The sequence below is a fragment of the Hemitrygon akajei genome, chromosome 4, assembly GCF_048418815.1.
Source record: "Hemitrygon akajei chromosome 4, sHemAka1.3, whole genome shotgun sequence".
Taxonomy (NCBI): domain Eukaryota; kingdom Metazoa; phylum Chordata; class Chondrichthyes; order Myliobatiformes; family Dasyatidae; genus Hemitrygon; species Hemitrygon akajei.
In genome coordinates this window covers 144138434-144156736 of record NC_133127.1, presented here as the reverse complement: position 1 = coordinate 144156736, position 18303 = coordinate 144138434, and the positions used below count along the sequence as shown (strand labels likewise).

The window sequence follows — 18303 nt, the reverse complement described above, 5'->3', positions numbered from 1 at the left end:
GTCACGAAACAAAGAACTCGAAAGTCATTCGGAGAGAAACATCAGACGCACTGCCCTACAAAAAAAAACAGTATCCTGATCATCAAACTCCTCCCCCACACAAAACAGCACAAGAACATCAACCCCCAAAAAACAACCCCTCCCTGCAGAAAAAACTAACAGAACATCAACCAACAAACGCCCTCCCCTTACACAGCAAAATGGAAAAAGAGCGGGTGATTTATTTTTTTAAAACACAATATGAAACTGTAAGTCTGAAACAGTCCATAAACACAGAACCATACCATTGTCTGATCATCGACATTCATCAGAAGTGAGGGACACCACATGAGGCAGAGAGCCCTACCCTTCTGCTATAGTGAGCCCCACAGTGAAAGGCCGCTCACAGATTCCTTCTCCAGCAGTGATCAAAGCGCAGGCAGTCGGTGCTGAAGCTCTTGCTCGTCTTTGCCTTGATGTTTGTCTTTCTGTCTTCCTTGATGCTTTAAGTGGTGAAACAGTCAAATATCTGCTCACGCCCGTCTGGAAGTTTCTTTGCATTGACATCATCCGAGTACGCGCTTGATTCCTGGAATCATCTTGGAGCCAGCAAACCGCTGGATCACTCAAACGATCTCCAAGCTGTAAATTGCAGGCTCTGACAGTCCCAGAAACATAGCCTTAGCTATCTGGGAGATGTTGACCGATAGAGCATTGCATGCTGGCGCCATCTTGACCGGGTAAACAGTCAGTAGAACAGAGATGAAGAATTTCTTTAGCCTGAATCTGATAAATAGGTGGAATTCATTGCTGCAGATAGTTATGGAGACCAAGTCATTGATTACATTGAAAGCAGAGGTTGATAGGGCGTCAAAGGTTAAGTGGAGAAGGAAGGTGAATGGAGTTGTGAGGGAAAATAAATCAGCCATGATTGAATGGTGAAGATGACCATGTGGCCCTTAACGGCCTAATTCTACTCCTTTGTCTTGTGGTTAGATTCTCTAAGTAGGTGAGGGGTTCAGAAGTGGGTATGTGAAATGTTCGAAAGCAATGTGTGATTAGGCAGCTATTCGTCCTGTATGTAGACTGTGTCGAGTTGCTCATTAAGGCAAACGACGGTATCGAGCTGGCGAAGGACACACAGCGGGATAGCATGACAATGCGCTGCAAGGGGAAGGCAGCATTACTGCCAATGTTGAGCAGTCGTCACTTCTTCCTGACCGTGAATTGTGGAGTAAAACGTGGTTGTAAGTAACCATCCTTCAGGTCCACACCATGTAGCAAGAAATAGACCAACTTTTCTCTGTATGGTTCCTAGCAAACTGCTTTCTGTATGTAGGTAGTAAATAATATGAATTCTTCACTTCAGCAGCCTTGAAGTTGCCTCATGAGAAAGATTTCCTTTGTCATGTTCCCTCTCCTTCCCTCCCCACGCTCTCTAACTTTTTTTAAAAAACAAACTAGTTTTTGTTTTCTTCCCAATTTTGCAAATGGCTCTTTGTCTTGAAATTTAACTCTATTTCTCTTTCTATAGAAGCTACCTGACCTCTTGAGTATTTCCTGTATTTTCATTTTTATTTTGACTCTCAGAATATGCTAATAAGGTTGGTAATATAAATGAGTTCTTTCTTGTTCCTGACCTGATTGTGGAGTTTTTTGAATTGTTACCTGGGCGAAAATGTGTTTCAGCTTGCTTCTGTTCTCTTGTTACTTTGTGTTAAATTCTTTTACCAAATGGCAGTGCCTGGATGTTGGCATTCTCTGGAATTATTAGTGTAAACATTTTTCATTGAAACACTTCCCTTTTTGGTTCCTAGTCTAAGTTACTCTCTCCTTTGGGGGGTGGGGGGGGGGGGGGGAAGACCTGGCTTTGATGTGAACTGGCCTAATTGAAAATGACATTTTGACCAATGTGAAAAAGTTGAAGGATAATGTTTTTGCCCCCATCCCTCAAACTACCTCAAAAGTTGTAAACTTTGCCCACAGACAAGGTTTTGAGTTTATTCTCTGGCACTTTGCGTAGAATTTTCACAACGTAGATGAAGTAAGAGATGTATTTGATTTTGACTAGGGGTTCCCAACCTGGGGTCTATGGACACCTTGGTTATCCATAACTTCCAAGATATGTTTATTGCACAATAGCCATTTAAAAATTATGTATTTCCAATAATCGCATAATTTGAAATTACAATGAAATTAAAATTCATTTCATACTAATCTGTTTATAAGTAAATTTTAAATTTGAAGATTGGAAACTTTGCTTATTAGTACTCTGTAAAAGTTTGATTTTAACATTTAAAAAAAAAACTCAGAATTGCCTCCAAAAAAAGAACAATTGGTACAAATTCCCAGTGGCAATTAATCCTGGTGGTTTGGTCAACTGCTAGAGCAATGATTTTATTTTTTTTTAGAAAGGAAATAACCAAGAGATTTTTAACTTCCCAAATTCAGCCTTACAGTTTGGGAGAAACAATTGAAATGCAGCTCGAGAAGCTGGGAGAATGATGGAGGATTTATTGGACTCCTGTTATAATATCTATTTTGAATAAGTATTTTTTCTTTTATTAAACCTTGGTCATTTTATCTGATATTTTCAACATTTTAGTTTAGCTTTTCACAAATTCTACTCCTTCCAAATATTCTACAACTGGTATGAAGAAAAATGCAATGTATTTTGAAGTATTTCATACCCAAACATGCACGTTTGGCCTCTAGTAATGTGACCAATCCCACAAAAGTCATTTGGAGATTGTGAATGCGACAGTAGTTATTTTAAATTTGTGCATGGTGTTAGAAGTGTCCTGAACTGGTTAACATTTTTCCCATGATTCTGTAAGAGTGGATGTGTGCATGGGCAAGTCTTAACCAAGAGCAGACACCATTTTGGTTTGTATTGGGACAACTGAACAATTGATCCTTCTAAGGCAATTCCTTATTCTCTCCATCTCCCACCAGATTCTGATGGTCCCTTTGACTGTCTTCCATGGGGTAGCACGGTAGCGTGATGGATGGTACACCACTTTACAGTACCAGTGACCAGGTTCAATTCCTGCCACTGCCTGTAAGGTGTTTATACACTCTCCATGTGACTTCCATATTCCAAAGACTTACCAGCTGGTAAGTTAATTGGTCATTGTAAATTGTTCTGTGATTAGTCTAGGTGCGGCGTGGCTGGAAAGGCCTACATTCTGCACTGTAACGCAATAAATTAATACTGCCCAACACCTCCTTATCTTCATTCTGTGATTGATTACGAACCCATGTGAAATTCTGTACAAGCTTCTGCTTTATAGAGTTCAGGGGAAAGAATGATTCAGACTCTGATAATTCATAAGATCCAAGATGCCATGTGATATTTGAAATTCTATACTTATCTTTATATATGGAAGTGAAGGTTAAATTAAACTCAACTTCAAAATCCTCGACCTGAGGACTTTGCAAGGCATACTGCCAGAGAATTTAATCAGTAGTGATTATCACATATCTTATAAATGGAATGCAAATAAATTGGATGGATTGTTTTCACGAGATGGAGTTGCATGATTTTCTTTTATTAAAATCCAAACTAAATTATCTTCACAATTAGGAAAATCTAAATTGCTGTTTATGGAGGGGAGGGATTTAAATCTGACTTTGTCATGACTCTTCAAGTTGTTTGAGAATTGTAACTCTTCTACAAAGCTGAATGATTAACACCTTTTCTGAAGTAATTCTGGACGCAATTGGCACTCTTTGCTTCTTAGAACTGCATGTTCTCCGTTTGTATTCCCTTTTGGATATCAGAAGAACATTTATTTACCACACATAATTTCTTGTAAATGTGAGTTTGTTGCTGTTTTACCTGAGTAAAACCATTTGACTGGTGCTATCACTGACCTGTTTGTTACTGAAATGTTTTCAATTAAAATCTCTTTTGAATGCAAGTCGTTAAAGCACTTTGCTCCATGAATCGTGGAACACGGCCCTTTTATAGATGCTGAAAGAAAACTTGCCAGGTGTTCGGTGATTTAGTTAATACATTATGTCAAGTGAAATACATGGCTGTATTTTGATTGTAAAGTGTAGTATGAAAACCCAGTAAAAGGCAAAATCTAATTTCCTCACCAGCCATTTTGTGTCATCTGTTAGACATTTTTGAAATTGGAAATGGTTTATTAATGTCACATATATGGAGGAGAGCGAAATGTTTTTCTCCAAACTGAGCATGACAGCAAGGGTACCTTTATGATGCAGCCATTGACTGAAGTGTGGACAGAAGTTACTGAGACTAATGGAAAATCAAAGGCTAAATGTCTACACATACCATAATTCAAACAGAAATGTGGGAAATTTTGAAAAATGTATTTGAAACTTGAATTTAAAGTTCCTGTACTATTTCAATTGTGGCTTTTACTGGAAATGCACCTCTGCCACAAACAGATCTGGTATCTGCTATTGGAATGATATTAAATACTTGTGTATGATTGACAAGGGAGACTGCAGATGTTGGAAATCTAGAGCACACACAAGATGCTGGAGGATCTCAGCAACTTAGGCAGCATCTATGGAGGGAATTGGCTAGTCAACATTTTGGGTCAAGACCCCATATCAGGACTGGAATGAAAGAAAAGAGACAATCGGTATAAAAGGGTGGGGGGGGGGGAGGGTGTTGTATGTTGTGTAGCAAGATATGGCAGGAGATAGGTGGATCCCGGTAAAGGGGGAAGGTAGGCGGATGAGGAGTGGAAACTGGGAGGCAGTAGGTGGAAATGACAAAGGGCTGAAGAAGATGATCTTTGATAGGAGAGGATAATGGTCCACGGGGAAAAAAAAGGAAAGAGACGAGGAAGGTGTGGGTGATGGGCAAGTGAAGAGGGCAGGGAGGGGAAAAAGAAGGGTTATTGGGGGTGGAGAGGGAAAAAAAGCAAATGTGGGATAGAGTTGAGTGATTACTGGAAGTTGGGGAAAAAATTGATGTTTGTGCCATCAGTTTGGTGTCTAGTGTATTTAATATTTAACTGAGTAATACTGTAAATATATTGTTTGACTTAAGCGTTGTTTACATAATTCATTTACACAAGTATGTGGCTAGCATACGTCATTAATCTGCACATCATATGTGAACACCTCATTAAAGAGAAACTAAATAGACCGGCATCTCCCCGGCTCCTGTGTCTGTCTTTAGAATAGTTTCTGTGGTCACACAACATAACAAAGGCGACGACGAAGTTTTAAAATAAACCTGAGATGACTACCTACCTGTTGAAGCGCAGCTTGTTTTTTCTTTGGAAGGAGACAGATGGTCGAGTAAAAGAGAGGCAGGATTGGATGAACTTCACAGTGAGTACAGGGTGTGATAATATAAATAAGTAAGAAAACAAAACTGCTGGCTACATTGGAAAGATAGATTCACTTGATTGCACAATAGACAGCTGGATCATGTATCCTGAACACTGAGCAGTATTTTAAAGCAAATGGAATGGCTGATAAGTAACGAGTGCCAGTTTTAGTATAGCAGGTGGAAATGCATGCAGCTTGCTTAGAAGTTTAATTGCTCCAACCAAAGCAGCCGAAATGAGCTTTGCTGATATTGTGAATGTGACGCAGGAACATTTAAAACAGAAACCTTTGCTTTTGTCAAAGATGACCTGGGACTCAGGATGGCAGACGTTTACAGAATTCCCTGTGAATGCAGAGCTGCGTGTATCGGCCAGACAGGACGTACGGCGGAAACCCGCGTCAAGGAGCATCTGTTTCATTTACCCAGAGAAATCAGCAGTAGCAGAACATTGCATTTGCAATGGCCATGGGATTGACTTTGACACAAAACTACAGTGCCACGCCATTGACTTTTGGGACCGCCTGGGGATGGAAGCCTTTGAAATAAAACTAGAGGGAAAGAATTTTAACAAAGGCGAAGGTCTCTCACTAAGTGAGAACTGGAATTCAATTGCAAACAAGGTGGGACAGTGGAAACCTGTTGGATGAGGACTAGCTATCATGAGGGTCAGATGACGGGACTATAAATACCACCGGACTAGACATGCCCTGGCACCAAACCTGGTGAAGATGGCAGTTTGTCATTGAAATATCAGTTAAAGCCAATATTTGTACCTGCTGGAAGCCCCAGAAGAGTTCAAAACCTTTGATTGTACAATACTTTAGCTTTCATAGCGAGATAATAAGGAAGGGCTTATAGCTCATTTCAGTGTTCATGGGCGAATTGATGAGATTGGGCATTTTCAGTTCAGTGATGGGATTGCATAGTTTATGGAATCTTATAAGAAAGCATTAAAAAGTGGCTCCTAACTGAAAGACAACTTGTATTTTAAAAGGTCAGTTGAAATTGCTGTATCAATGGAAACAGCAGCCAGATATGCAATTGAGTGGCAGTCAAGAATAGAAGTGAACATGAAGAAAAATGCAACATTTAAACAAAAACTTGCCTGGCTGAATAAATTATGTCCCAGTTGTGGCAGGGGCTCACGTACACCAGACCAATGCAAGTTTAAAGGCGAAACTTTAGAAAATGCAACTAAGTAGGACACATACAAAGAGCATGTTGGACAGGCAAAAATAAATGAATTGCACAGGAAAGAGAAAAGATTTTTTTTTAAAGTCAAGTTGCATTTTCCGAATGGGCCCTAACCTGCATGCTGTTGATGAGAAATTTGATAATGAGAGTGACACAGGACTGGGTAGCATTGAGATTTAGTCTGAAGACTAACTAAAGAGTATTATGGCTTGCACAGAGGTGAACAGCAAATTAATTAAAATAGAATTGGACAGTGGCTCGGTTGTTTCAGTCATTCTGCAAAACAAATGGCATTTCAAAGATACTGAACTGAAGTCTCCAGATATTGAACTAAGAACTTGCACTGGACAAATGTTAACTCTTGTGGGAATGACATTCGTAACAGTGAAATGCAATAACCAACAAACCACATTGGGCTTGTATGTGGTTTAAAAATGGGAGAGCCAGCATTGTGGGGACGTGATTGCCTGAGACAACTGCAACTTGATTGAAGATCCATCCTCCATTTGTGTGCCACATTCCCTGCAATTAAGAGTCAACTGAATTAAGAGAATTGAGAAAGGTACTGGATGGTGCCACAGCAGTTTCAAAGATGGAACTAGAAAACTCAAAACATATCAAGGGTAAAATGGTGTCAAATTAAAATGCCACATCCAAGTTTTAAAAAGCCATTTGGGTATTTATATCATCCGTAATAAAGTAGCCAGTAAGCTAAATCGCATGAAGGCTGATGGAATTCTTTTCCTAGGTTTTGTGGAGCCCATGGGCAATGCCTGAGGCCCCAGTAGATCTGTCAGGATCCTGGTGATTTGAATGTCACCATCAACCCAGTAATGAAAGTAGACCAATACCCTCTGCCAAGGATTGAGGATATATTTGCAAACCTTTCTAGAGGGAAACACTTCTGTAAAATGGACTTAGCTGAGGTCTACCTACAGATGGAGATTGAAGAAGAGTCCAAAGTGTTTCTCACCATAAACATTCACAAAATGTTTTATCACAATAGTAGGCTTGTTTATGGAGTAGCACCTGCGCTCCCACTCTTGCAGAAAGCTCTGGACCAGGTGATGCAAAGCTGCCCAGCTATTCAGAGTTAACTGAATGACGTTCCTTGTCACCCTCACCAGTAACAGTGATATCTCTAAAATCTCGAGGCATTGTTCAAAAGCTTAGAAGATGATGTGCTCAGAGCAGGATGCAACAAGTGTGACTTCTGTAAACCAAGCATCACTTGCTGTGGTCACACCATTGACACACAAGAATTGCTCAAGTGTCCTGAGGAAAATTCAAGCAGTGGTGGTTGTCCCAAAGCCAAAGAATACTGGATTCACAGTTGAAGGACTACCTCATTTGGAAGTACTGTTTAGGGCCCTGAATGCTAGTAAGGGAGGATGTGTAAGAGCAAGGTGTAAGACTTGGCGCTGTTGCAGGGATAAGTGTCTGTAGAGGGGAGGGATGAGCAGATGAGGGAGTCTCATAGCGAGCAATCCTTCTAGAAAGTTGGGAAGGGAGGGGAAGCTGTGTCTGAGATGGCGAAATTTGTGGAGAATGTTTTGGATGCAGAGGCTCGGGTGGTAGGTGAGGAGGAGGAGAACCCTATCCTGGTTATGTCTCTGGAGGATGCAGGGTGAGGGACGACAATCAGGAAATGGAGATGCTAGTGAGGGCTACATTGATGACAGTGGGGGGGGGGGAACGACCCTGTTTTCTGAGAAAAAGAGCATCTCTGATATCCTCAAATGAAAAGCCACAACAGGAGATCAGGTGTTGTGGCAGCGGATCTAAGAGAAGGCACGACCTCCTTGTGAGTAACAGGGTGGGAAGAGATGTCTTTTCCTTCTAATGTTTCGGCCTTTTTTCTTTCTCTTTGCACAAACGAGAAAATCTGCAGATGCTGGAAATTCAAGCAACACACACAAAATGCTGGAGGAACTCAGCAGGCCAGGCGGTACCTGTGTGGGGGGGAAAAAAAAGTACAGTTGACATTTCGAGCTGAGACCCTTCCCAGTCCTGCTGAAGCGTCTCAGCCCGAAACGTCGACTGACTTTAGTTCTATGATTACTCTTTCAGCATTTGTTTTTCTTGGCTTTGCACTATAATTACTTAAACTTGTTTTTTTTTAATCCAGGAGATGTGTACTTTTCTAGTGTTTATTGCCAGTGTGACTTCATTGTTCCTTGACAGCAGTCAACCAATCACGGGTTTAAAAAAAATTAAAGTCACTTAAACAAAGTTTTTAAAAAAAATCTTAATTTGTTGAATCAGATGTCACAGCATTCAGGTAAAATGCCCAAGTTTTTGTTTAACCTAAATCAAAATAATTACTGATGTTTATTTGTTCATGATATTTGAGATTCTGGAGGCAAGATCGGGATGATAACAGAGCAGTTAATTCGATGCCCTTTGCTCTAGAACCCAGGCTAAGATGTGACTTGAATACTGATTCTGTCTCTCCATGGCCAAGTCTCCACATGGTGAATCTCCTATTCTTTTTCCTGCTGGGAAATGGTCCCTTTTGGTGTGGGTGAGTGGCAAAAGGGCCAGAGGAGAGTTGGAGAGAGAATAATCAGTAAGGGAGATGAGGGAGAGGATTGGGACTCCCCGAGTCATGTATGGATTACATTCTTGAGAACCGCCTATAAACCAATTTCCTTTTCCACAAGTTGGAAATGAACAATATCGCACTGAGGGGAAAACAAATTGGCAACAGAAGTAACCGAGGTTCACACATTTACGGCCATTTGCCACAAGGTATGGTCTTAAAAGATCCAGAGCTTCGGAAGGAGGAGCAAGATTCTGTCATTTTTAATCAAACCACAGCTTAAACAAGTGATGCTTGCCTGTACAGACATTTAGAGCACAAATTATTCAATGTTATTTTAACCTTTGAAGATTTTATAATCTCCATGATTAACAAGTTTTTCTCTTGAGATGTTGCTTATTTGTGTATATTTGAAATTCTACAGGAGAATTTGTGTGAAGTCAGAGTTTCTGAAACCCAGCAATCCCCCGTGATAGGATTTCTCTGCTTGGTCCAAATGAGCTGAAGGTTGCCTTCTGTGCTTTAATAAGCATTGGGAAATGACTCCTAGTGGACTTTCATTTCTCTAAACTCAGATTCCCTAAAACAAACGTTAGGTGTGGTTTCACCTGAATTGTGGGCAGTATTCAGTGACTATATTTGAAGCTCCCACTGAGACAAAGGATCTGAATTTCTATTCAAAACTGCCATAAAGAGAAGTTAATTTCTGCCCCACCCACATAACCTACTTTGAACTGTTTCAGCAATTTCATGTTAAGGATTATGTGTGTCTGTGTCAGGAAGATGATGAGTAAAGTGGATGACAAATCCAAGGTGTCAAATAACATTGAAACCAATTTTGTCTTTTGTTTAAACAGCAGTTTCCCAAATCATTAATATAAATTTTAAAGTTCTGAAGCAGGTGTAATATTTGCTATTGTTAAAATGATATCTAAATATCCATATGGTTTTAAGGGCCAGATTCCTGCTACAGTATTTGACTGAGAACAGCCCAACACTGTTTTTGTTTGCATTTTCCTGCCACTGTCACTAATATCATAAATATTGTTGAATAATTTTATGAAACATTTTGAGTGTGAGACATGTTTATGCACATTAAATATTTAAGATGTCTGAAGAATCCATAGATAAATTAGTTTATAATGAATGTTCTGGTGGCCAGTCTTGCAAAAGGCTCTTTTTGACTTCAGTTTGTTGCAGTGTACATTGCTTACAGTTGCATGGTTAAAAATAACAATCTAGATTTAATAATCCAGACGAGAGGTTTTCCGGGAATAAGACAATTGCTTGTTCATTATATTAATTAGGTTTGCTGAATAAGAAACTATTCAATCAGTTTTCTTGTAAGCAGACTGTCATAAAATGGCAGTCTGTGCTAAAGAATGAGAGAACAAATAGATCTGTTCATGGAATTGTTTCTTTTTCTACCCCTTCAGTGTCTACATTGGATTGTTCTTTCACTGATCATCAGTCTGATAGTTCGACTGAGCGTGTGACAGGATATTGATCAGGAGTGGGAACCCAATCTATTTTTTTGGCTCTTCTTAGCCTCCCTTTTTGTTCATTCAGCCAAATTTTTGTGGATAACGGAGAACACTTTAAAGTGCCGTCATTATTATGATGTAGGAAATGCAGCAGCCAAATTGCACATAACAAGCACCCACAAGCAGTAATTAAGGTACAGTTCATATGTTCATTTGAGAAGTACAAGATCCCATTGCATTTACTTCATCTCTCCTACTGACTAAAATAATAGACTTGAACTAACAAGTAGATATTAAATCTATTGAGAGAAATTAAACTGGAACAGCGAAGTGTATTTATTAGGTTACAATGCTTTACTTAGCTTGTAACCGCCATTTCAAAGAAACTGTTTTAGAGCTCTTTAGATTTTGGAAGCACTGATGTTTGGAACAAGCAGTTGAGGTGAGGAATTTTCAGTGGGACTGAGCACTGTGACTCATTAAATATATCAGGAGTATAAATATGTCGTCTTAAACTACCATCTACATTTTGTTTGTTTCTAAGCCTGAGTGCATCTTTAACTAATACTAACAGAAATGTGCCAACTTAGCTAAAACATTCCTCTAAAGAAAGTAAGTCATTTCTATATTTTTAGATTCAAAGCCATTTTAGGCATAGCACAATACATTACTTTAACCAATGTGATATCAAAAGTGTTATCAAAAACAATGGTGAAAATTCAGCATTTATTAATTACCAGAGATGAAAGAGCTGTAGATATGTAGGATTTTTCGTGCTGGAAAAGATGAGTAGTAATACGATTTTAAAATCATTCAAGTTTATGGTGATTTAGGAATTACATTTACTTGGTGAATTTGGTAACAGGCATGAATATAATTAAGCTGGCGGTCAGAAGTGTTACGTACTTCGTGGGTATCTTGTGATTGCCTCATGACCATGATGTAATTGAGTAGCTGGTGAGTGTGATGTCATGGTCTTGTAATGGTGGGGTGATGTATTTTCCTGCCAGTGTGAGGTCACGTGATGACCTGTTCTCAACAGCTATAAAACAGGGAAATTCTGCTGTGACGCAGGAGTTTTTGTTGGGACATCGTTTAAGTCATTCCTTTACTCCGTTATGCTGCGTATTTGGTTTCATGACAGTTTTGTTTTAAAGTGGAGTTTTAATTCTTACTGTAAGGTACATTGTCGTTGTGCCGGCAGTTTTGAAAATCACTGCCAGTTATGTTTGTATCTTCGATTTAATTTTAAAGTCTAAGTATTGGAGAGTGAAGATTTACTGAAGTACGGAAACCCGAAGTATCGAGTAAAGTTGGTGTCTTTGGCGGTTTAATACAGGGTTGACCTTATTGGATCTTTGTTCCGGAAATAGTAACCTGCATCTGAGGTAGCCCCTGCATTGTAAGAACAGAAAGGGTTGGGCATAGTGTTTTTTGCCAAGGAAAAGGTCAGTTCCTTCAAGCCATTTTTTTTTCTTCATCACGAATCCTTCGGGCAAGGCATATTTCAGCTGGGATCAGCAGTTACGTCACGTTGTCAAGGAATTTGTTATTTCAGGAAAGTCTCCTAATTGACTGTATAAATCATTTGGACTTTCGCATTTATCGCTTTAAGAACTGTTGGAGTTGCCGTATAGCAGGTAACCTCTGGTTAAGTTAGTTGTTTGTTTACTTTTCATTTTTATTGAACAGAGTTTAAATAAATGTTTGTTTATTTCAAAAATACCTGTCTCAGTTCTATATTCATTGTTGCCGTATAGTAACAGAAGAAAAACTGTGGCTATTAGAATGTAAATCCCTTTCCAGAGACTGGGACCCAAAGAGCATCTTCATTCAGATAATACCCTTGCTAGTTTGAAGTTCTCTCAAAGGTTTTGTAAATTTTATAAATTTGAATGGAGGGAGGAATACGGTTATAAGTAGGAAGTGGGGAATCCCTTATTTGGTAGGCAATGCAGTTGAAATACTGGTGCACACTTAACGTTACAAACAGCCTGTATCTGTGCTGTAATTCTATGCATTAGTGCATTTTGTGAAAAATAAAATAAAGGCTGTACTTCTAGCAGCTCTGGAATAATGGATGGAAATATGGTTGCTGAAGATTGAACTGTTGACTGCAGAAACAGACAGACACCTAAGAAGGATTATGCAGGTTGGAGAATCATGAAGCCCCTCTTTGATTTGGTAATGCATTGGCGGGCAAACATTCAGAGTGTTAAGCAATGGTTCGCTCTCCAAAGTAGAAACTGGGATTTTGGTAGTTGTCTGTTAAATCATGAGCATTTTGGCTGTGATCATATTGAAGTAGTTACTGCAGAGGGAAACCTTAGTCTGGGTAAATCCACTTTCAGAACAGATATAGAAGCAGGAGTGGATTATTCAACCACTTGCACCTGATCTGCTACTTAAGATCTTTATTGATGGGAAAATGTCCCTTAGTTTTCATTAATACTTAATAACCTATCTAATTGCCAAGTTGTGTGTTTTTTTTTAGTTGAATTGCTTGGCCCAATAATTATCACTTGAAAGTATTGCTGAAGTCTTTTCGGTACAACTTAGGGGCAACTTCTCTCTAACAACCAACTTCTCTCATCAAGAAAATGGTAACAGTCTGGAGCACAGCTTTCAATTACTTTGTTTGGGACCATGTTCATTGGATTACTTTGAAATAATCAGTCCCGAGTGATGGCCCAGACTTCAACACGGATATGATTATAAATGATACAATGTCTATAAGCAGTCTTTTACTGTGGCCTCAACATGGCAAACTCTTGAATTGAGCTAGTCACAAAAGATTTCAGATCCCCGTGATCCACTAAAAGACAGCACATGTAAATTGCATGTATGCATCTGTACTTGTAATAAATTTTCAGACTCTGCCTTGTCTCCTTGATATTTTGGAAATTTTTAAATATTTTCAATCCAGTGATTGGATCCAGTTTTTCCATGGGGAAGAAAGCCAGATATCTTCAGTAGTTTTCCCCATTTTAGGAACTGCTTGTTTGATTTCATCACTCTTGCAGCTATTACAGTTCAGGGTGTGAATCAATCAAACAGAAATATGTTTTCAAAGTTCAGTACAGACTAAAACATTGTCTCATGAGATCTTCTGCATGTATTCCAAGCTAACTTGTGAGAAAGGAAATACAAGCACAGCTTCATACTAGAAGCCTTGGTTTTTTTTTATATGCCAATGACTTGGTTGAGAAAGTTGGAAGAAATCCTGATTTGTGATCTTGGTTTTGCTTCCACTTGCCCACTCATACTGCCTTTGACAGCCTTGCAATATTGATATCTGCTGGTTCCTACTTGTGCACTGATACCTTTAATACTTTTTGGTGGCATTTCCTTCCTGGTTGACTGTCTGAAGTGTGTGTGTGCGTGTGCGTGTGCGCACGTACCTACGTACACACAACGAACCAACCGTCCTCCTGCTGGCCAGGACAGTCATGTGCTATGTAGCACAACTCAATAACTGCGGGTACACCCTTAACAGCAAAACTCCAAAAAACAAGCACCCTGGGGCTTTTGGACTGGCACTTTCCCCCTATCTGTGGGATATTTCTCCTATTAATGCACCAATACACTTTTTATTTCTTTAGATGTTTCCTAGTGGTATAAAACATTTTCTAGAAAATCAGGTGTATTTAGAAGGAGCACTAGAGAAAAAAGAATTTGCCAAACCATCAGCACCTGTATGTGGTAGCACAGCAGATTGTCGGAGTTTTGCTGTAGTGTTCTTGAACTTTATCCATTACCGCTTTTTATTTTGGGAAAGATACTGTACGAAAGAATTGAGATAGGGCAATATCTGGTTCGACTGCACCTGCAGTACTTTAAGCCTACATGATGAATTATATCCTAAAGCCCTCGTTCACATTAGTAATCGGAAGGAATTACTTTAGGTGTTTATCCTTTTTGTTAAATTGAGGGCGCAAAGTAATAAAATTCTGACTTTAAACATATAAAGAGACTGCTTTATGAAAGCACTGTCCTTTTGCAAATGTTCTTGGTTTGTGTTAGCATCTGTTATCTAGTTATTTTGGTGTGCAATGAAAGAAAACGTGATTATCCAACATGTGCAGTGTGAGCAAAGACACAGCATGCTTTCCGCTAATCCTGCTGAATGAGTCAAGTGGCATTGTCAGAATATTCAAAGCCCATGTTGTGTCATTTTACCTATTTTGGAATTCTGACTCTGACGGAGCAAGAATAGTTTCTTTTTGGTTTGAGAGATAGCTTGAGATTATTACTTTAACATGTATCTATATCTTCTAAGGTCTCCTGGTGGGCGCATTAGATGCTGTGCTTGACTCCAACGCCCGTGTTGCACCATTCCGCATTTTGCATCAGATGCCAGGATCTCAAGTGTACTGGGTCATTGCTTGTGGTACGTAAGACCTGTGAAAATTGCTCGCAAACTTGTGCAGAAAATGTTATGTTACAATATGAAGTATGTAAGGGTCGTGTCAATTTGTGATGGTGATTTGTGAATACCATCCCTGAAGCTCTGTTAAATCTGATTATGGCTCCGATTCTCCTTCAAGGGATGCCTTTCTTGATTTTGTGTCCCAAAAATGTGGGAACTCTGACTCCAACTGATCCCAACCCCTCCTTTCAAACTGACATTCTTTACAATGAATTATTTAAATGTTCCCATTTAGCCCAGTGGAAATAGCGTCCGCTGTGTTCGCTTGAAGTTTGTGACCTTTTTTGGAATATATTGTAAATATGTTGTTAAAAGTTGATTTTGTATTTGGCAATTACTGTCACTGGGAATGAAGATGTAGTATTATACATACGTTCATGTATGAGCGAAGTTATGTATAGGCTCATGTCTCCTACCCAATAAAGCAATAATCTTGTAGTGGATACCCAGATTTCATTGCTGAGAAACTGTACACTAATTGGGATGCTCATCCATAAAGTAACAAAAACTTTATCTGTCAACTGCATTTACTTGTCCTTTTCTTTTCCTGGGATCCCCAGGCCAGATGCCAGCTATCAGCTTTGTCTGACCCAAAGAGATAATTAACGTGAGCATAGACATTCTGGTGATAAAACAAAGCCCACTGGAAGAAAGTTTGAACAAAATATTTTGTACAAACTTTGTATCTACATATCCAGATCAGAAGTCAATGTGTTCTTTATATTTCACTCAATTTTGAAATGTTAAAGGGGAAAAGATACCCCATTAAATTGTCACCACTGAACATAAAAGATCAAGATATAAGATATTCTTTTGTTTTGCACAATTCTTTAAAAGGAGCGACAGTGGAAGAAATTCATCAACATTGGGAATGGCTGGAACAGAATCTTCTGCACACTCTTTCAGTATTTGACAACAAAGATGATGTTATCAGCTTTGTTCACGGTAAAGTAAAGGTAAGAATAATCCAAAAAGGTTGTGAACAATTGCATCATTTGAATAAACTGTAGGAGGTCCTGTGGAGGGGGAGGTAGCAACTACATTTTCCATTGTGCAGTATGCAAAATGTAAAAGACTGCCCTAATTTTTTGGTCTACAATAATTGTTCAGGGCCCTATTTTTAAACAGCACACAAAGAAGAATAATTTATTCACTGTAAAGTTAGGAGTAAAAAGGCATTTAATGGAAAGCAATTGAGAATCATTTAGATAATTAGCATTTTCACTGGCACTATTTTAGGTAGCATGGGAAATCCTGTTTTCCCAACGTGAAGGGGATGATCAGTTAGTCACTTAGGAGTATTTGCGGAAATGTGTAACAGTTTTGTTTGGATTATTTTTTTAGTTTAAATGGGATTCTTGGGATTAATACAAGAACCTTCTAAAATGGCGTACTTTACGTTGCATGGTACCTTCTAAAAGTCACCGAACGCTATCATGAAAGTGTGCAGGAAAAATAAAGGTCCCATGTTGTTACCGCTCTAGATAAAGAAGCTGTTTTGGCTCAGGCAAGCAGATCTATTCGTTGGAGCTCCTACAAGTAGTGAGACCCTTCCTCAAGATGAGGCTGTTAGTGTTGGGGCTTGGCTGTTTACAAAAAGTTAATCTTGAAACTCGTAGTATACTCATCAACTAAAAATCAATTGAAATAATTAAAATAAACTTGAGTAATAACAACACACTGAGTTGCTTTTTTTTGCTCAACAGCTCATTCACTCAAATTGGGGTTGCTGTTCTTGAAACAAGTATAGCCCTGTACCCGCTTGGGTAGATTTTTTTTATACTTTGAGAGCTGAGAACGCTGCTGCTCTGGTGTACTACATAAGGAACCTAACAGAGCAGGCAGGCAGCGTTGCTGCCAGTTTCTACAAGTATTAACAATGCATCTCAGGACTTCTGAGTACCAAACCCACCGCTGAGCTGGGGTTGAGAAACCTAATCAATGTTGTGACTCGTATTGGACAAAGTTGCCACCTAGTACTTCAGCATTACCTCTTTTTGTGAGTTTTGAGGTGGAGGTTTGCAGCTAAAACAGGCCAAGAGTTTCGACTTGGGTATCGGCCAAACTGGATGAAACTAAATTAAGTTGCGCTAAAATACTTGCAGAATTTTAAAAACGTGTGAATTGTACTATATGCTTAAGTGTTCATGTATTTTGTATGTTTTTTTTCAATATGAAGCCCATTATTCCAAACTTGTTCCTGTCCATTTTCCATTCTGATCACAAATAATTCAGCCACTCGTCTATTGAGCTTTCTGGCTGCTCTGAGTTTGGATAACTTTAAGCGTTGTTCAGCCATAATATTGAATAGTAATGATGGCAATCTCTAAAACTGGCAGCACATCTAGCAAATCTTAATTGCTTCTCATTCAAAACCCCACAGGCCAATTCATTTAGAACATATAATTACAATTTCAATTAAATGCAAAATGGTATTATTTACCAAAAACCCATTTCTTTGTATCCCTTGACTTTTGTGCATTGATTTTGAGCATATATGAAATATTTTATGTAATTGTATTAAGCACTGTCTCTACGCATATAGCTACTGATTTGATCAAATGTCTATGCTAGAGAATTTTAGTTGTGACATTGCAGTATTTAATAACTGTAATGAGAAACAAAACAATTACAGCAGCTGTAACATTTTAAACAATGAAAATGCTGGAAAAGCTCAGTAGACCTGGCAGTATCTCTGTGGAGAGATTTTTCTTGACTCTTTCCACAGTGCTGCCTGCCCTGAGTATCACCAGGACATTTCCTGTTTTGCTAAATATAAATCACTTCATTATACTGAAATATGAATTGTTCAATGCCCATTGACTGAGCACCAGAATAACAGTGAAGTGGAAAGCTATACATTTTGCTGTTCCAAAGTAAGTTTGTAAATCTATTTGATCAGGGGCTTATAGCAGAAGAAACCAGGAGCAAGCTGGCAGAACAAGAGGAGGACCCTGAGAAGTTCCGTGAGGCTCTGGTAAAATTTGAGACGAGGTTTAATTTCCCAGACCTGGAGAAACTGGTGACCTATTACTCGTGTTGTTGCTGGAAAGGGCGGGTTCCACGACAAGGCTGGATTTACCTCAGCATCAACCATCTCTGTTTCTATTCATTTCTACTCGGTAAAGAAGGTAAGAGCATAACACAACCGAGAGGAAGTTGACCATAGGGGGAAAGTTTCCGGCTTCCTTTGGCGTGTACTGTGCCAGAAAATAAGGGTACACTTGATAGCAAGATTAAAATTCTATTGCATTATATAGTGATTGATCTCAAAATTTATCATCCATCAAGTACCTCTTTTGTTTCACTGCATCTTCAAGCAAATATTATTCCAGTAATGTCACACAATCTCCAA

At 39.0% G+C, this 18303-nt stretch overlaps 1 protein-coding gene across 2 annotated transcripts in view; it reads left to right on the top strand.

Moving 5' to 3' along the window:
• LOC140726723 (TBC1 domain family member 8-like) overlaps window positions 1–18303 on the top strand; it is a 104916-nt gene that overhangs the window by 25002 nt on the left and 61611 nt on the right. Inside the window, exons 2-4 of one of the 2 annotated variants that reach the window (XM_073043491.1) lie at window positions 14799–14909; window positions 15786–15904; window positions 17851–18079. The exons of the other annotated variant lie outside the window; for it this stretch is intronic. Of the exons in view, the coding sequence (XP_072899592.1) occupies window positions 14799–14909; window positions 15786–15904; window positions 17851–18079 (459 nt within the window). The remainder of the gene's footprint in view (window positions 1–14798; window positions 14910–15785; window positions 15905–17850; window positions 18080–18303) is intronic. 2 annotated transcript variants of the gene reach the window in all.